The sequence below is a fragment of the Nyctereutes procyonoides genome, unplaced genomic scaffold (genome assembly GCF_905146905.1).
Source record: "Nyctereutes procyonoides isolate TBG_1078 unplaced genomic scaffold, NYPRO_anot_genome, whole genome shotgun sequence".
NCBI classification, from domain to species: Eukaryota; Metazoa; Chordata; class Mammalia; order Carnivora; family Canidae; genus Nyctereutes; species Nyctereutes procyonoides.
In genome coordinates, this window is record NW_026575046.1 from 49,707,552 (window position 1) to 49,728,373 (window position 20,822).

Sequence of the window (20,822 nt, forward strand, 5' to 3'; positions counted from 1 at the left end):
ATATATGCATAGGGTACTTCTCACAGACAGGGTCTGCCTATTGGGTTTGGAGGGACACCTCCCATCTCCATCTTCCACTTATCCTTTTCAAATGCCTCCCACCCAGTATTTAATGCTGCCGTCAGGGACGCCTGGGTGGTTCAGTGGTTGAGTGTCTGCCTTTGGCTCAGGTTGTGATCCTGGGGTCCTGGGATGGAGTCCCACACTGGGCTCCCCGCATGGAGCCTGCTTCTCCCTCTGCCTGTGTCTCTGCTTCTCTCTCTCTCTCTGTCTCTCATGAATAAATAAATAAAAATTTAAAAAATAATGCTGCCAACAAACAACTCCATTCATTTGGAGCAACATAAACTTCTGTCTCCTCTGGTCTTATAAACATGCCCTGGGATGGGAAGGAGAGGGTGGGGATCCTCAAGGTTGATTTTATTTTTCTTCTGAATCAGAAGAATTCTCCCATATTTCTGGGCCAACTTGTTCAAAAAGCCACCAGCTTTTAAAAACAGCATGAAAAAAATTATGCTTGTTACACTAGGTGCTCCATGTCTTGGTGACTACACTACCACTTTCTACATGGGGAGTGGGAAGGGGCCAGTGCAAGCCTGGAGGTGCCTCTGAAATTAGCCATTTACCCTTTTCTGGTAAATCTTGTCTGTTTAGTGTTGTATTATTTTCTTTAAATCTTGCTTGTAGATAATGGTTAGGAGCCAGGCTTTCACTGTGAGGAATTTGGAGACCATGAGGTGCTTTTGAGGGGAGAAGAGACATGTCCTGACTTAGATTTTGAAAGGACCTCCTGGGTCGCTGCTGCATGTGACCACATTGTAGGGGTTGAGAAGGCTGCTAGTCAGAGGCTGCTTTGGGACTGCAGGTGAGAGGTGGGGATGACTTGGCAGGGTTGAAGATGGCCGGGAGCTCAGAGGCCATCAGACTGTGGATGTATTTGAAGGCAGAAACCATAGCATCCACTGTAGATTGGGTGTAGAATATGAGAAGAAGAGTCAAGGATGACTCCAAGATTTTTGGCCTGAGTGACTGTAAAGGTGGAAGTGGGTAAAAAATGTAGATGGAACAGATGTGGGATGGCGAGGAGCAGGGGATTGGTTTGGTAATGTGTCTAAGGTGCCTACTGCATGTCCAAGTGGAGGTGAAAGAGGCAGTTGCATCTGAGATTGGAATTCAGTGGTGGTAGGGAGGGAGGTGGTGATGGAAGGCAGAAACTCTGGAAGTGACAGATGATTACAGTGACAGATTAATGATTCCCCCCACCCCACCCCCACCCCCACAGCCTTTGAACCTGAGCACACACACACTTAACAGGAAAAGTGAACAAAATCAGGAAAACTAAATGAGGGGGGAAATCACACATTGGCCAAGAGAGAGCTTCAGAAAGTATGTAGCAGAAGGGGGAAACTGAGGCCTAAAGAGTACAGGTGCTTTGCTTCAGGTCATACCCCAAGTTAGTGACAGAGTGAGACAGCCAGTTCTTCTGGCCCCAGGCCGCTCCTGTTCTTTCTGACCTACCACATTGCCTACCAGCTCCACAATTCCAAGCCTGCCTGTGTGCCAGGCTGAAGGCAGGTAGGGCTGAGGCTGGATGACTCTCAACTCTGTTTTCCTCCAGGTCACCATTCTTGTCAGCCTGGCCCTCGCTTTCCTTGCCTGCATCGTGTTTCTGGTGGTTTACAAAGCCTTCACCTATGACCACAGCTGCCCAGAGGGATTTGTCTATAAGGTAAGGGACTTCTGGCAGGTGAGTGGCCCCAGGTGATGGCCAACTTCAATTGAAGGGTTTATCAGTGTCTTCTTTTCACTGGAATCCAAATTCAGGCAACCTCCTGCAGACTATTTAAGATGTAGTATGTGTCAGGCAAGGACTTTCACAAAGGACTTGGTGTCCTTCCAGTAGGCAGTAGAGTTCCTCCTCCCAAATGATGCTCTTCAGAGTCAGGAGTCAGGAGGTTGTCCAGCTTCAGGCTGGAGGTCAGGAGTCAGGGAGAGCTTGCCTCTGCTTGACATAGGTGGGTCCGTCTTCACAAGGCTCTGCTTTGGCACCATTCTTCCTGGTTTGATGTCTGATTCCCAGCTCCTGTGGTAGGAGTGGGTGCTTTAGAGGTGTCCTGAGTCCTTCTGTTGGGCCTTTCCTACTGAACTCTGCTCGGATCTCCTTCCCTTGAAGAACCCAACCAGCTGCATGACTTTGGGGCATCTCCTTATCCCTCTGAACCTCAGTTCTCTTACCTGCAAAATGGGCACTGGTAATACCTTCCTGCAGGATTTTTGTGAGGCCTTAGGGAGAGAATTTAAGTTAGCAAAGGACCTACTAGACAATGGGCTCTCAATGAATATTAGTTGTAATAAAGACAGAATCTGTTCTACAGCAAAAACAGGTGATACAAGTATTTATAAATTGCCATTACTGAGCATCTAAGTCACACCCTTTCCTAGATATTTTCATAAATATTATCTCAATTGAACTGCACATGCATTTTGAAAAATAGGTTTTCTTGCTCCCATTTTACATATGAGAAAATAGGGTAAGAATGTGTAGGGTAAGAGAGTTTTCTATATCATCACATTACATTCCTAAGTGAAGGAGTCAAATGGGGAATGTTCTGCCTTGGAAACACGTGTCCTTCAGTCTACAATGTGACTTTCTCAGACTACATTCCTAGTAGTTAAAAACTGAGATTCTCAAAAAGGCAAAAGTCTCAGGAGGGAACAGTTGAATGAATGATGCCGTGCTCACACAAGGGATTTCTGTGCAACCGTGAAAACAGGCGAGGGAGGTCTTCAGACCTGGATCTGGAATATCCCCCAGGATAGTAATGAAGAAAAAAAGGCACTGCCTTTGTGTGAGAAAGGGGGAGGGGAAAGATATTTGCTTATATTTTCAGAAAGGAATTCTAGAAGGATAAATGAAAAAACTAGGAAAATGGGTGGAAGGGAAGAGAGTAGAGGGGACAGGGAAGAGGAGCAAGATGTATGCATTTATCCTTGGTATCTGTAAATGTCTGACAGATCTAAAAAAGAAAGAAGAAGTCATTCCTGAAAATTAAAAACAAGTTTAACAAGAAACTTAGCTCTATATCAATTTGGGGACATAAACGTACAAAAGAAAATATTCCAAATGAGTACAGTGTATTGACTGTACACCCTCAGTGGAATATAGTCTAAGGATACAGAAAGTTGAAGAGATATCTTAAAGTTTATTGATTAATCTAACTGTTGGGCATAGTATTAGTGTTATTTTGTGACCATTTGGTATATATTGTAGGATAATGCAAATGGGAAATTCAATCAATGTTGGGCATCAAAGATTTTGATAAAAGAGAGAGGAGTTACAAATATAAAATCAAAGAAATAAAATAGACAGCCATAGGCTGGAGTAATGACCCAGAGCAGCAACCAGGAGATGAGTGAATGAGTGGATTGAGAGGTCTTGTGGGCTGTTAGTAGTGTCCTCTATAGCCTCAGTCAGTGAACAGAGGACCTTGGATTGGTATCAGCATCAGGTTTCTTTCTCTCTATTTTGTAAATGGAGGGATAACTGATGTAATAACATTAGGTTAGTTTCAAGAATCAGCATGATGATTCGATATTTGCATATATTTTTGAATGTAAGTCTAGGTAACATCAGGGGCTCCTTGGTGGCTCACTTGGTTAAATGTCAACCTTCAGCTCAGGTAATGATCCCAGGTTCTTGAGACTGAGCCCTTCATCCAGCTCCCTGCTCAGCGGGGAGTCTGCTTCTCCCCATGGCCCCCACCCCTGCTCATGCTCTCCCGCTTCCTTGCTCTTTCTCTCTCTCAAATAAATAAAATCTTTTTTAAAAAGTCTAGGTAACATCCATCACTACACAGTTACAAAAATCTTTTTTCTTATGAGAAGCATGTTTAAGATCAACTCTCTTAGCAACTTTCAAATATACAATACAGTGTTATTAGTTATAGTCATCATTGTCTATTACATCCACAGGGCTTATTTATTTTATAACTGGAAGTTTGTGCCTTTTAACCACTTTTACGACCTTCACCCTCACCCCATCCCCCAGCCTCTAGCTACCACCAGTCTAGCATTGTTTTTTTCTGATTTTGAGTAGGTGGCAGCTTTGATATGGTGATAATGATGATATTGGGCAAAGAGTGCTGAGTGCCAGGCCCAGGCCAGGTGACATCACCTGCCCTTTGGCTGAGAGCCTCTTGTGGCTGTGGCCCCCAGATGGGGTGGCTGTGGTACAGGTTGGGTTGGAAGTAGTCTGTTGAGCTCCCCCTGACTATGTCTTTCTCTTCCTCAGCACAAGCGTTGTATCCCGGCCTCCCTGGATGCTTACTACTCATCCCAGGACCCCAACTCCAGAAGCCGCTTCTACACAGTCATCAGCCACTACAGCGTGGCCAAGCAGAGCACTGCTCGGGCCATTGGGCCATGGCTGTCGGCGGCTGCTGTCATCCATGAGCCCAAGCCTCCCAAGACCCAGGGCCATTAGAGGCCCACCCCCAGCCAGAATGGGGGGCACACAGGGGGACCCCCTGTTGGCTAAGCCAAGCTCCAGTTATAAGACACCACTGTACTCCTGGGATATGGGGGTGGGGGTGGGGCCGGGGTGGGTGGGTGGGGAACTCACCGAAAATATTGTGCACTGGAGTTGTCTGAATTGATATTTCTTTTTGTCCTTTGGTATTGTTGATTCGTCCCCAAGTCAGGATTATGTACAAAGGCATGTTTCGTGTTGATTGTTCCCATGTAAGATATTTTCAAAGCCACTGCTTATTACTTGTTAGGAAAATTTAAAAATGGAAAAGAAACAAAATGAACAAAGAAGGATTAAACTGGCTGCACCTGGAAGACGTTGATGGGCAGTAGAGAGCACAGACTCTGGGCTTCTTAGATGAGAAGCTGTAGCTTCAGTTGGGGAGTTTGGAAGGTACAGGAAATGTGAGTGAGGCAGGCTGGGGCTATGTGGTTGGCCTCTGCCCTGCAGGAGAGAAAGACAAGAAGTCAGAACCAGCATAGTTGGAGAGGAGGGCTGATTTTGGCATTGTGAAGCCTGGACACACACAACCCAAAGTGAAGAGCACCCACCACGGGTGTGTTTTACCAAGTTAGCACAAGTTATTCATATGGGAATCTGAGCTGGGGCTTGGGCTGACCCATGTGGCCGCCTGGGGATGTATAGGTACAAGCAAACACTGAGCAGCAGGCAGACTTTCTCTTGAGTTTCTAGATCTACACCTGGATACTGCCTGTATTTAAGAGACAACAGGAGTAGGAAGGGAGAGAGGAGAGGACAGGATGCAGGACGAAGCAAGGCACAGGACAGGCATATCACATGTGGCCAAGCTATAAGCACAGGCACCACTTTTTAAAATTCTTGTTTGTTTGTTTCCCAAAGTACTAATAACAATTGGAAGAGTGATAAGGGCCATAACCAGGAACCTCAGGTGACAGCCAGGGAGACTTTAAGATTGGAGCTGCAACAATGCCAAATCATTCGTAAAGGAAGCTGAAAAACGTGATGGTCTTTTGCCCACCTGTTGTACTGACAGCTGTCAGCCAAGCACCCAAAGTCCCCAATCTAGTTCTAGAAGCTCCTGACTAGGGGGCAGCATCTGGCATTGACCAGGGCTCCTGCTGTCCTGGGACCACACCAGGTATTCCCACATGGCTCTCCTGCAAAGGTGTCCAGGAGGCCCACTCTGTGGGATGTGGCTCCAGGCCTGCAGGCCAGAACTGGCTGGGAAAGTTGGTTATTTGAGATGTAGTACCGTTTCCCCACAAAGCTGAGACAGGCTGTTTAAAGGACATTTTCTCCTGGCTTGCTATGTTGCCGAAATTATCATACACAACAGCTGGGTAATAAGACTATCATAGCTCAAACTATCCTGCCAAATGCTATCATATGACTTTCCTCCTTCCACCCCACCACCTCGAGTCACCTGTAAATTCATTTGTCATCCGAAGCGGAATAACAAATTGTCCCTAGCAACACTGCTGAGCGCTTTATAATTTTGTGGTGTATTTTTGTCAGTAGGTAGCAGAGGCTGAAGTATTTTTTGGTGTAATTCTTGAACTTTTCTGACAGGAAACAAATAAAGATAGATGTGTCTGAAATTCTTGACCTTCCTTTGCAACTTTCCTGATCTTTTGCTCAGTGAGCTTGGTGGGAAGATGCTGGGGGCAGGGATTGGTTCCTGAGCATAGGGTGGGCTCTGGGGGCAGAGGGTCTCATTAGGTTGGGGCTGGAATTGGGCTGTCGGGAGACCTCCATCCTTAGGCAGGTGGGGCCTGAAATGATGCCCCACCCCCTGGAGCTCCCGGTCGGGGTGTGGGGAGGGTCAGAAGCAAGGACTAAGGGGGCACCTGGGTGGCTCAATAAGTAGAGCATCTCCCTTCAGCTCATGATCCTGGGGTCCTAGGATTGAGCCCTGTGTCAGGCTCCCTGCTCAGAGGGGAGCCTGTTTTTCCCCTCTCCTTCCCACTTGTGTTCTCTCTCGCAGACTTTGTCTCTCAAATAAATAAATAAAAAAATAAATAAATAAATAAATAAATAAAATTAATTTTAAAAAATCAAGGACTAAGAGATACACCTAGCCATTTATCTTGCAGTGCAATGTCCTTAATACCATGAGTATTTCCTGAGCAGCCATGGAGGGCCAGGAGGTGCTGGGCACACAGCATTCAGTGATGAATGATGCATAGTCACCATCCTGACATCTGGAGATGGAGTTGGACGTGGACACAGATGTTGGCAAAGAAGAGTGTGAGGATGCCACTGGTATAATACAATTGGCTGTTAGCCAAAAGCTTGAGGAGGAAGGTGATGAGTGATCAGTGGGATTCCCTTCATAATTAGCTTTAAGGTTTATTATAGCCATGGCAGGGGGTATTAACTGACTCCGTTTTATAGGTAAGGAGACTGAGGCCCAGAGGGATGGAGAGGGACCCTAGGGCCATAGCAGATGAGCTGGGGTTCAAACCCAGGTACGTATGGCTCCTTGACTCCCAGTCTGCTTCTCTAAGACCCTGGGCAACCCTGTCAAGGTTATAGTTCATTCCACCCTAAAGTCAAGTCAGTTGTCATAAAAGCAAACTAGCTTATTCCCCACCAGAACTCAGTATCAATTGTTAATGTTAATAATAGCAAACATGTGGGGTGCCTGGCTGGCGAAAGTCAGAAGAGCATGCGACTCTTGATCTTGGGGTTGTGATTTTGAGCCCTGTCCCAAAAAAGAATAGCAAACACGTGAATGCCCCTTGCTATGTGCCAAGTACTAAGTGTGATGTATAACCCTCCATCAGTTCCATAAGGTAAGTATCATCATCAATGTCACTGCCGTCATGCTGTCATCCTCACCCCCACTTTGGAATGGAGGAACAGAGGCATGGAACAGTGCAGCAGCCTGTACAAGGTCACGTGGTTAGGCAGTGGCCGACCCATGATTCCAACCCATAGGTTTTGGTATCAGTGTCCCAACCATGGTTCCATTCAGCAGTAACTGCTCATCCCTATATTTTGCTTGGTAGTTTATGGGTTGTGTTCACAGTTCGTCTCAAACTTAGATGACAGAATGTTTGAGGGAAAGACTGGGATTGACTTTGGACAGAGTTGGAGCTGAGGCTCCAGGTTTGTTGCTGCCCTGGGGGTTGTGGCCATTCATGCACGCCTGGTGGGAAGGAGAAGGAAGATAACTCCGGTCCTCTGGGGAGACCCATGCTGCTGAGCTCTGGCATTAGGCAATCCCACCCACACCCACAGAGCCCGGGAATTCAGCCTCTCTTCAGGGCGTGGTGAAGCCAGGGCAGGGATCTGGGCTGGCAGCCCACTCGTTGAGGCAGACTGATCCATATGGCCAACGTGTAAACACCCACTATTTTTTTCAATTACACAAAGTCCACTAAAGGCTTAATGAACACATGTTCAAACATTCTGTCATAAATGGATTTGCCACTCCATTGCCTCAAAAAATAGACCAAAGTCATCTTTTCTCTGGAATGAACAGGCTGTGGGAGTGCGACCAGAAAGAAGGAAGTGGTAGGGAATAGGCGATGGACAATGGACACCTCTGTTTTCAGGGGCACCCCTGGGGCCATGTGCTCTTCTTGGTAGAGTCAAATCTCTCCCAGCAGAAAAGAAGAGGATACCTAACTCTTCCCACAATACCCAAGGAGTGGAAGATTAGTTCTAGAAGAGCTTAACCAGAGAGGGTTTGGTCAGGGAAAAGCTGCTCTGGTTTTTGGAGGATAGGGTTTTGCAGAGCACTGCTGGCTGATGGAGAGTCAGGGGAAGGCAGGAAATCATTATAAAACAGCACCTTGGTTCACAGAATAAGCTCTGCAGCTTTGCACCCTTTTTTAACATACTTGCACACACTGGGAACTGCTTTCTTGAGGGGCTCACAGTAGATAGGGAGATAAGACAGATGGAAGGTGTGCAGAACAGGCGGAAGGGAGGGCATGAGGTATGGGGGCCAGCGACGGGTCCTTGGAGGACCGGGCCTTAGAGCTGGGCCTTTAAAAACAGCTTGTGTTTGGAAGGGGAGAATTCGGGGTGGAGAAAAGATAACTCAGAGCAGATAGCACCCCCAGGTGAGCGGAACAGCATCACAGAGGTGCGGAGGGGAGAGGACCCAAGGCTGCTCCTCACACATGCTCCTGGGATGTCCCCTCTGGGCCTGTGCGGGGTGCAAAGATCAAACACGCACAGTATGCAGCTGCTGTCCCCCTGGGGCTCCCGGTCCGGGGGTGTGGGGAGGGAGAGGCCTGAAGACACCATTGCTGCTCCTCGGAGATGCCCTGCTGGCCCCAGGGTTACCCCAGCAGGCAAGCAGGTCCAGAGATATTTAGCGAGATGTACATTTTCCTTGGAAAATCAAAAGACTACCTATCAGAACTGCTGTTGATCAATTTATCCTGCCCCCCTCACCCTACATTGTGTTCTAATCTGACTGGGAAGTCATGTGGAAGAAGAAGAAGGAGGAGGAGGAGGAGGAGGAGGAGGAGGAGGAGAAGAAGAAGAAATAAGTCCCCGATAATTTTCCTAAGAAGTGCCCATCACCATCTCTTGAGAAAAAACAGCACTCCTGAACAGTAGAGGGAACAAGACTGGTTTCCATGGCAACATCAATGTCATTCCCCATAGATCAGACTCAAATCTGGCACAGTGGGATGTTCATCTGATTCTGTCCTTTTGTCAGAAGTGATCTGCTTCTGAGAACCCAGACCCAGAGTTCATTAGTCAAAATTGTCCTCCAAGGTGGCCACTCTCTCTCTGGACACTCTGCATCTCTCTCTTCTCTCTGTCTTTGTCTTTCTCTGTCTCTCCCTCTCGGTCTCCATCCAAGGAAAGGATGTCTAGAGGCTGTAGACTGAATTGATGTAATTTTTGTATCAATCCAAGGCCCCAGGTGAGCACAGTGCTGAGCGTGGGTGAGCATGCGGCAGACTGGGAGATCGAGTCCCTGGGGGGCACACTCTCCTGGAACCGCCCCTCCTGGATCTGTGGCCTTGGCTAACTCCCTTTCCCCACTCTCAGCTTCAGCCTCTCCATCTTTAACATGGGGACAATAATTGTACCTACCTTATTTTGTCAGAATTCAATGAAATAGTATTTAAAGATTTACCTGTGGGCGGCATTCAACAAATTATAGCTACCATATCTTGAATATGGCTTCCTCAGGCTCAGTTTCCTTATTTATCAATTGGAATTATTTATTTAACCCCCCCCATAGGATTGATGTGGTTTAGAATGAGGCAGTGCGGGACAACTGCACCCAATGTTTATAGCAGCAATGTCCACAATAGCCAAACTGTGGAAGGAGCCTCGGTGTCCATCGACAGATGATGGATAAAGAAGATGTGCTCTATATAAACAATGGAATATTCCTCAGCCATTAGAAACGACAAATACCCACCATTTGCTTTGACGTGGATGGAACTGGAGGGTATTATGCTGAGTGAAGTAAGTCAATCAGAGAAGGACAAACATTATATGGTCTCATTCATTTGGGGAGTATAAAAAATAGTGAAAGGGAATAAAGGGGAAAGGAGAGAAAAATGAATGGGAAATATCAGAGAGGGAGACAGAACATGAGAGACTCCTAACTCTGGGAAATGAACTAGGGGTGGTGGAAGGGGAGGTGGGTGGAGGGTGGGGATGACTGGGTGACGGGCACTGAGGGGGGCACTTGATGGGATGAGCACTGGGTATTATGCTATATGTTGGTAAATTGAACTCCAATAAAAATAAATAAATAAATAAATAAATAATATTTCAGAAAATAGGGGGGAAAAATGAGGCAGTGCTGTGAAGTGCCCATGACACAGAAATTGGTTACCTCCCACCTGCCCTTAGGAAGCCCTTGGGCCCTGCCCCTTCATTCCTGACATCCCTTACCTTGTCACCCCAGGTGCCCTAACACAGACCACAGGTGCCCATTTTCCTCATGTCTTCCAACAATTTTTCATTTGTAAATGTAGTCACACAAATGTGTCATTTTTAATGATAACATTCATTTTGGCAACTTTGATCAAACTCTTTATACGTATTTTTAAAACAATACCATACTACAGACTTTATTCAGATTTCACCAGTTTTTTACAAATATTCTTTTTCTGTTTCAGGGTCTGTTCCAGGACCCCACATTGCATTCAGTGTCTCCATAGTCTCCTTTGATTTGTTCCTCAGTCTTACCCTTGCCTTTCACAACTTTGACCCTTCTGAAGAGTGTAGGTCAGGTGTTTGGTAGATTGTCCCTCTGTGTGGGTTTGTCTGATGTTTCCCATGGTTACACTGAGAATATGGATTTGGGAGAAGAATTGCACCGGGGTGATTTACTGTTCTCAGAGCATCACATCAGAGGGTGCATGACACTGATCTTGTTCTTGGTGATGTTAACCCTGACCTTCACATTAGGTGGTATTTGTTTGCCAGGTTTCTCCATTGCGATATTACTATTTTTCTATTTTACTAATTAGTAAAAATTTAGGGAAGGTACTGTACAAATACCCATTTCTCCTTACATTTGCATAGACTAATTTTAGCATTCATCAGTAGATCTCGCCTGCAGCAATTATTACTGTAGTGTTCTAATAGTCATTTTCTATTTCCCCCATTTCTTCTACATTTATTAATTGGAATTCTTCTGTAAAGAAGAGTTGTCCCTTCTCCTCATTTATTTGCTGATTCAATCATTTATTTACATTAGAATGGGCTATATGTTAATATAGTGTATATTAGTATATACTATAATGGTATATTTATTTGTACTTGTTAGAATCCAATACTGTCATTATTTTGTTTTTCTAACTGTTTCAGCTTTTGTCATTGGGAGTGCTTTCAGGTTAGCTCCTGCGTTCTTTTACACATGTCCTTTTGGGGGTGGGAGCACTTCCTTGTTTTCTTGCACCATGGGATATTCCACACCCATCTTGTATTCCCTTTCCTAGACCTGGAATCAACCATGTTGCCAAGGAGCCCTGGTTCCCCTCTTGAGGAATGATATTTAGAAGCCAAGATCTGTGTATTAGGTGTGTGTATTGCTGGGGGGGGGGTGCCATTCCTTTCAGACCCTCTCAGTGGGCAGAGTCAGGAAACTATAAATGTATAGTAACTCATGTGTATCTCTCTCTCTCTCTGTCTCTTTTCGTCTATCTACCATCTACCTATCATCTGTCATCTGTCCATCTATAAAAATAAAACAAACATGAATTTATTTTGATACCTGTCTTTCCAATGCAAAACCAAAGGGTTCATGCTAGTGTCCCTTCCTTACTTGCTTGTAACCTCTATCTCTGACAGTGGGAAATATGACTCCATTATCTACCATATATTTACTGATTTGTCTCTAGTATACAGGTAAAGGTGTTTCAGGTACATGCATTTTTTTGAGGTTTAGAATTTCTGACATCACTAAAGACAATTTTTGAATCATTAACTTTGTGTTTTAGAGTATATCACTTTCTTTTGTGCTTTATTTATAAAGACTCACAGGTAGAGCTATTTGTTTTCTGAAGGTTAGCACTTTTGGAGGTCAATGCATTGTGTTATGTTTAAGCATGGAGTTTCCCAAGGCCTCACCACTGAGAGGAATAATGGGATCTTATTAACAACAGTACCTTAAATGTCATAAACACATGCCTCCATCTTCTCATGGAGGATTCAGGTCCTTCTCAAGACCTTCCTCCTCAGCCCAGGTGGAGCCTCATGTGTGCTTGAGGACAGATGTGAACCTGCTGGGTTCTGCTGCTCTGCTGAGCTCCATGGATGCCCCAGATGTTCTGAGACATTGATGGGCAGTGTCACACACACCCTAGAGTCCATGTGGTTTTGTTTCCTCAGGCTCTGGTGAAGTAAGGGGAGACAGTGTTCTCTGTCCTTTGAATTTCACACTATTATCAGGGGCCCACTGCAGGACTGCTTGTGCCTCCAAAGCCCTACAGAGCTTTAACCAAAGCAATTCTCTTTATTCTTTTATTGTAGCCTCAGCACTCCCACCTCTTCTGTGCCCTATGTGGGACCACTATGTGAATCCACTGTGTCTGCACTGAAAGACAAATGGGAGTAGTGTGTTTGGGTGCTGGGTGGATGGCCACCACCATAGCTGTTCCTGTCTGCACCCATGGCAGACTGTGAATCGTTTGTGTTGCTCTTCCTCATGGGACTCTGCTGCAGCTAAGGAATCTCTCCCTGCAGTGGTTCTACACTACCTCTACTGCTTGATTTGATGTTGTTAGTGACAGAGATTGCTGGCTTTCTAAAATGTCCCATGATCCCCTCCCAGAGCATGGAGTTATCACTGGGCGGGGGGGGGGGGGGGATTGACTGGTAAGGGATCATCTTTCCCAGCCCTTTTCATATCCAAGCTTGATTGCATACTAGTTTTCACCATTCAAATATAAGTAGAAGTAATGTGTGTCACTTCTAGATTGGCACTTTTTAAAAAAGATTTTATTAGTTTATTCATGAGAGACACACAGAGAAAGGCAAAGACCTTAGGCAGAGGGGCAGCCCAATGTGGCACTCGATCCTGGGACTCCAGGACCATATCCTGAGCCGAAGACAGACACTCAACCACTGAGCCATCCAGGTGCCCCTAAGTTGGCACTTTGAAGCAAGTGACAGGGCTTCTCTACTCTCTTCCCTCACACTCTTCTCTACTCTGGAACATCTTGAAGCTTGGATTCCTGTATCTCCATGTGGAGGAGAGCCACCTGCCTACATTGGGTTATTACATATGAAAAACAACTTTTATGGTGATATTAATAAAGTTTTAGATTTTATTTGTTAGGATAGAAAGAATTGCCCAGACCAATACACAAATGAAATCAATTTTCCACCTGCACACCATACCTTGTTTAGGATTAATTGCAACAGTGCCTGAGCCTTACACTGGGCTAGGCTCCTAATACCAGCTCCATGATCCCTCAGGTGAGCTCTCTCCAGAAAGCTCCTCAGCCTCCAAGCTCTCTCACCCATCAGGCACATTCTAGTTTATGCTTCAGGAAGCATTTCATACCTACTTGTTCTGTGAAGTCTTCCTATCCCTCCCCAAATGGGTTGGATCCTCCACTGCAATGCCACCAAATCCTGTGCATGCCTGCATCACAGAGGTACACAATATATTTTTATCATCAGATTACTTGTCTGTGAGCTCCTGGGGGGGGGGGGTTAAATCAATGGATGAAAAAAGTCTCCATGTCAGTAACTCCTAAATGTCCAACTCCAGTTCAGATCTTCCCCTGAAATCACACCCATGTATGCCTCTTCCTGTTGCCCATCTCTAACTGAATACCCTTGCCTGCACCTCAAACTCAACATGCCCCCCCAAAACCTTCATCATATTTTACCAAATTATTCATTCTTCATGTCTCTTAAATTGAGTGATGACTTCATCGACTACTAAGTTTTCCAGGCTGGAAACCTGGGTGTCATTTTAGATTCCACGCCCCCACACCCAGATCAGCCAATATCTGGTCAGCTACTAAGTTCTTCCCATTCCACTTTCAAAGTGTGACTCAGGTCTGCCCTTCTTCTGCTGCAACCTGCATTCAGGTCCTGCTTACCTCTCCCTGGCACAGCCTCCCAGTCTCCCTCTGCCCTTCTCAAGGGTTCACATCGATCCTGTCATTCTCCTGCCTACAGTGTCTCATTGGCTTCTCCTGGCCTCAGGATTAAATCCAGCCTCTTTGCCTTGTCATCAGAATCCCATCGCAGTGTGAACCCTGTCTCCTCCTACTCTCTCATGTTTTCCATGGACAAGCCCCCCTCCCACCCATACTCAGTCCCACCAAGTTGGCCTTTCCCACCCACAGCTTCAAATGCCCTATGAGCTGGGATCATGTTTTGGAGATTAAGGTTTCATTTTGTTCCCTTTCTCCATCCTCCTCACCATGCCTGATGGAAATAGATAATGGCCTTTGTGTTCACTGTCTGAGAAAGAGATATAGCCTGGCGTAAAGCAGAAAGTGCCTTCCTGGCCTTCTTGCTTTCTTTCCAAAATCTCTACCACAGAGGGGAGATAATTCCTGCATACAGATGAAGTGTCTTGAAGAAACACGGAGAAAGATTTGCCTTATTCCAGAAAGGATCCTCTGGGCTGAAGGGAGCAGGGGATAGAACAGACAGTTATGTGGGTCATGGAGAAGAGAGAGCTGGGCGGCTGCTCACCCCAGCCAAGGGAGGACCCCCACCAAGGAGCAGCAGGCCCCAGAGAGGAATGGCTACAGCATGTCGGCGAGGATGGATGGGCTCCTGAAGACTCTAGGTGCCCACTGGTGGCTCAGAAGCAGACTGGAAGAGGCCCTAGAGATACCTGAGATTCCAGAACCAAATTCCTCAAAGGACTGACATTACCTCTCCTGTTGGCCTAGCAGAATGGGGGCTTGGATAGGGATTTAATTGGGTTGGAGGGCAGAAAAGAGCGATGTTGCCCACCTGAATGTCCAGAGTGAGGCTCACACTCTTTTGGGCCATCCCACTTCTTCCAGCTCTTCATCACTTCCATGCTCACTCTGCAGGGCCCACTGGGGACAGGTGTTTTCTGTGTGAGCCCCTCCTCTGTGTCCCCACTGCATCTCATCTATCCTTCCAGTGTATTCCTTATTTTATAATTGTTTATTCACTTAACAGAGTATGCGGTAGCTATTATCATTAGGATTTCAGTTTATAGATGAAGAAATGGAGGCTCAGAGAGGTAAAGTGTGGGGTTTGAACCGCACTGCTGCTTCAGCTCATGGGTGCGGGCCTTGGCACCCTTGTGGGGTGTCTTTGGTGCCCACCCGTGCCATCATCCATCCTCCTCATGGCCCTCTGCCATCTGGCTTGGAGGCCCCCTGGTCCTGCTCTCCTGCAGGATGGAGTGCATCCCCTGACCTTGTCAGGGGCTGGGCTTCTCCCCCACCCCCTGCCCCAGCAGCTTTAAACAAACACATTTAATTAGGAGGATGTGTCTTTCCATGTTAGCATGTATTCCCTTCTCTGCAAATTGTCCAACTAACTAATAAAGAAAAAAAAAACCAACACAATTCACACCAGTGAGCTCTTGAAAAGAGAAAATGAAGGAGCGGTCAGCAGATCGGTGGCATCCAGACAGTCCTGGGCTTGGGTGTGAATCCCCGCTCTAGTGATTCCTGCCCTTGGGACCTTGGACAGCACCAGTCTGCGTCTCACTTTCCTTATCTTTGGAGAGAGGGTGCTAATCCCTACTTCATGGGGTTGCTGGGAAGGTCATTTGAGAAAGTATGGTGCAAATGTTTTGGGGACTCCAAGACACTATGGAAGTAGAAGTTCAAGGAGAAGAGCCCTTCATGTTAAATTGCAGAAAAACCTACACATGGTCTGTGCCTCCTCATAAAGACTCTAGAGCTTATGGTCACACTGCTAGAAACTCAGAGTCATGACCTCACTCGGGGCTCTTAGACTGTGTTGTGGCTTGAAGTGTGTCCCCCACCAAAATGATATGCTGAAACCTCAGCCCCTGGCCCTCAGAATGTGATCCTTTTGGGAAATCCGGTCTGTACAGAGATAATCAAGTTAAAATGAGGTCATTAAAAGGGACCCTCGTCCAGTGTGACTAGTGTCCTTCTAAAAAGGGGGAATTTAGATACAGAAGCACAGGCAGAGGGCGAACATGTTGTGAAGGCACAGGTTTGGAGCACCTACAAGCCAGCAGAAGCCGGGGAGAGGCCTGGGCACTCTCCCTGCGGGCCTTCCCAAGGTGACCACCTCGCCAGCACCTTGACCCCACACTCCTGCTCCAGAGCTGTGAGATGCACTCCTGTTATTTCCAGCCACTTCGTCTGCGGAATTGTGGACAGCAGCCCTAGCAAACTAACACAGACCTCAAGGCTGTGCCCTTTCTCTGAGCGGCGTGCAACAGCTCCTCCTTGGGTGGCTGTTCTAATAAACAAATGTAGGCTTGAGTGAGTCTATTCAGTCCGCCGAACCACGTACCCGACCTCTGCTAGGAACTGGGGAGGCAGGGCCTCCTAAAAATGCATACCCCACCCTTCAAGGTGACAGTGAAGATGCCAAACACGTCCAGCTCCCCAGTGATGCCCGCATTCTTTTCGATCCCCCACAACCACTGAAGCAGTGCCCACGCCTCCTGGAGCAGCTGCTGGAAACTCATGGAGGGGAGGACCCGGCCTCCACCACGCCCTCCGGTGCCAGGGGCTTCACAGTGTCGTGACAGGGAACACAGCCCCCAGATGACAACAACTGTTACCCTGCCGGCAGGCACACCCACAGCAGCGAACCGGCCGCTGGCCGGGGGAAAAAAATAGTGAAACTTCATTTGGACTAGATGAGCTGAAAACGAACCCTCTCTTTCACATATTTGCCGTTAGCTCTCTGATGCCTTGGCAATCATGAGTTAGATAAAATAGCATCAGCAATTTGGGCTTGAAATCAGCAAAGGTAGTTGGCATCTAATTGCGCTTGGAAAGAAAACACAGGAAAATCTTTTAAAGTCATTATTGCATTTTCTCCAGCATGAGTAGTGATGCTTTTAATTAGCTGTTCTTTGGCTCTGTCCTCAGCAACCTGGTGGGGCTGGGCTCAAGCCAGCTCCCCTAACCCCGGCAGCCCCATCTCCTCTGAGCTTCCCTAGCAGGTGCAGGGGCTGTCACCTGGGGAGGAGGAAGGAAGAGCGGGCTCTCCAAGGGAAGATGGCCAGGGGCTTGAGACTCTGTATCTGCTTTTGGCTTGGGCTTTAGCCTGTAGCTCCTTCCTGCGGTGCTGGGAAGAAAGCCTCTTTCAACTGAGGCCTGGAAAAGACGTACAGCCCAGAGGTGAGCCCTGTGAGTCTGTGCCTCTGTGATAGGTCTGTCTTTCATCTGGCCTGTCAGGCAGCTTTGCTGTGGCTGATTGAATCTTTTGCAAATGAATTTCTTTTTCCAAAAGCAAAGGGACAGTTTTGTTATTTTTTTCTCTCCAACTACAATGAGATAGGGAGAAGTCAATTTGCCAGATTTCCTTCTAAGAAGAGCGCTGTATTTATTTGGAAGAAACACCTTGAGCAAACAGCTCAGATGGATGAAGGGTGACATCCCAAGGCAGAGGGTTTCAAAATATTTTACTCCAAGTCCCCCTAGGACAATAATAATTTAAAAAGCTTGGTGTTCCCTTGTAACTTTTTAGGTTGATATGTAAATCACAAATTTGAATGATTGCAAAAGATGCAGCTTACTGTTTATTGTATGCTAAGTGTACACTTTAAAATGTATTTTCTTCGGTACCTTGAAGCGGCACATTTATGCTCTTCCAGGTTTGAAAATGTCTGCCACCTTGCTTAAACGGAAAGGCCACTTATTTAAACTCTCGGCCAAATCAAACTATCAGAAAACACCTGACTTCATGACTTAGTTCAGAAAACTTGACCTGGACACAACTATCCCCCTTCTGAACTCCAATTCTAAGTTGGACAGCCAGCCAGCCAGCCAGAAAGATAGACCAAATAGACAGAGAGACCGTTGCATGAAGTCAGAAGGGAGCTCTGTAGGAATTTGTTCCAGTGTTCTTCACTAAGGGACTCTCCCTCTGCAGCTGTTCCTTCTCCAATCTATCCCTTTCTTTGGGCCGGGGAACCTTGGCCCCTTGTGGCAAAGCACTAACAGTAACAGGCTGGAGGGGAAGCGAGCCTTTCTTCTGCAAGGCGCAGGACTGTGTTCAGAAAAGGGGAGCAGAGACCCTAGAGGCTGGCAGAGGGCCCAATTTAGAAGCACGGGCTTTTGCAAACAGAAGATATGGCAACTGATTCCCTCCAACACACTCAAGTCTTTGTGCACCCACCCAGGGCTTGCTACCCCAGTTTGAAGGTTCCCAGATAGTAAAAGGAGTTTTTAAAAAGGGATTGCTTACCATTTGCTAAGAGGCTCACAGATTCATTGAGAGACCTGGAGACCCCAACTCCAGGCTTAGCTCTCTGGACAGCACTCAAAATCATGCTACTGGTGGGGGCACCGATAGGGAGGCCAGATGCCAGGGACTCAGTTCACTGTGACAGCTGCAAGGCAGGGGGGATGCAGAAACAGCAGTGAAAGACCTTCAGCTCTCAGCCTGGACTGTTCCGACCCCGTATTAAATAGGTCAAACATTTTTAGAGTTAATAAAAGAATGTGCTGGCATGGATGTTAAAATATTCCACTTGTAAGCCTTTTTTTCTTTTTTTTTTTTGTTCCAAGAAATTACTGTCTAAAGCAAGAATGGAGCTTTCTCTCTCTGGGCTGTGTCTGGTGTCCTGGTAGTAGTTTGGGGTTATTTAGAACATACACGGAAGATCAAGATTGTGCTGCCTTATACTTTTTTAAAAAAAAAACAGGGACACCTGGGTGGCTCAGCAATTGGGCATCTGCCTTTGGCTCAGGGCGTGATCCTGGGGTCCTGGGATCGAGTCCTGCATCGGGCTCCCTGCATGGGCCTGCTTCTCCCTCTGCCTGTGTCCCTGCCTCTCTCTCTCTGTGTCTCTCATGAATATAAATAAAATCTTAAATTTTTTTTTTAAACAGATGTTTGGTGATTTGGGAGGTACTGAAGCTGGAGAGCTTGGTTCTTGTCTCACGGAGTTGAAGAATGAATCTTGAAGACAAAGGAGTGAGTAAGCGATAGAAGTTTATTAAGCAAGGAAACAGAAAAAGCTGTCAGGAGTGAGAGGGGTCCCGACAGGGTTGCCAACTTGGGCCCCCACTGACAGCCTTTTATTTAGACCTGACCAGGATGCTTGTGGCCTTATCATTCTTGGGCTGTCTTGGTTTGAGTAAGGACTGGTGATAACATCTTTAATGGCTTCCTTCTTTTTAGGGTCTGGTTATTCTTTATTGGTCACAAATGTCTGTCATAAAAAAGACACACTCCCCACCCACACCTAGGGCAGGGTGATTGGGTTTGTTCCCTTATCTCTGGTTTCCTTACACCTCAGCATTTTTGGGATTTCTGTGAGCCTGATCCCATAGTCCCCTATCTATCTCTCCCTACCAAGCCCCACCTGTCCCTTAACCAGCACTTGTCCAGCCTCTGTCACCCTGCCCCAGAACATCGCAAAATCTTCCCAGCTGGTCATCTGCCTGGTCTGGACTCTCTTCTTCCAGTCATCTTCCTCAGAGGCCACCAGAGTGATCTTCCTTTTTTTTTTTCCAGGAAATTCTTGGTGAGATTATAGAATAATACAACTACTTTGGAAAAAGTTCTGGAACTTTTTTAATGAAACTAAACATAACCCTACCCTAGGGTGAGCAATGGCGCTCTTAAGAAATACAAAGCCACACATCCACACAAAGAACCATGCAAGATTCTCCACAGCAGCACCTTTCACAGTAACCAAGACACAGGGAAGAGCCCAGGTGTGTATCAGTGAGATAGCTGGTGGAGGAACAGGGTGGGACACTTCCAGGAAGCCAAAGGAGGGAACATTGGCCTACATGATAACATGGAGGAATCGCAGAAGCATTACGCCGAATCAAAGTAACTTGCCTCATTTATTTATATAAAGTTTTTCAAGAGCTCAAACTAGTCCCTAATGAAAATTTAGGATAATGGCTGCCTTGGAGAGTGGGTGGGTATGTGGGAATGGACTGACTGGGAAGGAGAATAATGGAAGCTTCTGGGGTGATGGACATGTTCTGTGTCGTGACAGTTGCTTAAGTTTCACGACAGTACCATTTGTCAAAACCCATCAACAGGGACTTTTCAGACCTGTACATTTTACCATATGAAAATTTACCTCACAATAAAAAAAATGAGTATAAATAGATACTGAACACTGGTTAATGATATGCACACTGAAATGTTTAGGAGGAAGTGTACTTCAAAATGCATAAAAAACAAGATGGAATAATGACTGGATGGAGAGGATGGCTGGCTGAAGAGATACGTGAGAAAGGAAATGTAGCAAAGGGCTAGTTACCTCTAGAGAGTGGGTGTGTGGCTGTCTACCATGCAACTCCTTTAAGGTACACTTGTCTATCATTCTATAGCCAGGACTTAGCACAATGCCTGCTATGAGCTACTTATCTGGCATTTTGCTCATTGAGTCATCCTAACCATCTTATAAGGCACGTACCACCTGAGGTTACAGATGAGAACACAGAGGCTCATGTATCAAGTCATAGAGTTGGTCAGATGTAAGCCTGGATTGCGGTGCAGGGCTCTGCCTCTGGCACCCATGTTCCAGTCATCTTACGAAGCCCATTCTTTTAGAGGTCAGTAGCTATTTTAAGTTCTGGGAAAGAAAGTTGGATAAATCAAAACGTGTTTCCTGCTCTCTAGCTATGGACCGTGAGGACTTCACAGAGGCTGGTTGACTTTGGTGCATGCATTATGTTCCCTAACA

The 20,822-nt window shown here is 46.4% G+C and overlaps 1 protein-coding gene across 6 annotated transcripts in view; it reads left to right on the top strand.

Annotated features, from left to right (window-relative positions):
* The window catches only part of NSG2 (neuronal vesicle trafficking associated 2), a 106,696-nt gene extending 102,129 nt beyond the window's left edge, over positions 1 to 4,567 (top strand). For 5 of the 6 annotated variants that reach the window (XM_055325440.1, XM_055325444.1, XM_055325446.1 and 2 more), the window contains 2 exons: positions 1,619 to 1,729; positions 4,292 to 4,567. In XM_055325440.1, coding sequence (XP_055181415.1) covers positions 1,619 to 1,729; positions 4,292 to 4,483 — 303 coding nt within the window. In that variant the 3' untranslated portion in view covers positions 4,484 to 4,567. The remainder of the gene's footprint in view (positions 1 to 1,618; positions 1,730 to 4,291) is intronic. The other variant, XM_055325441.1, reaches the window with a different exon arrangement.
* Positions 4,568 to 20,822: the final 16,255 nt, after the last annotated feature.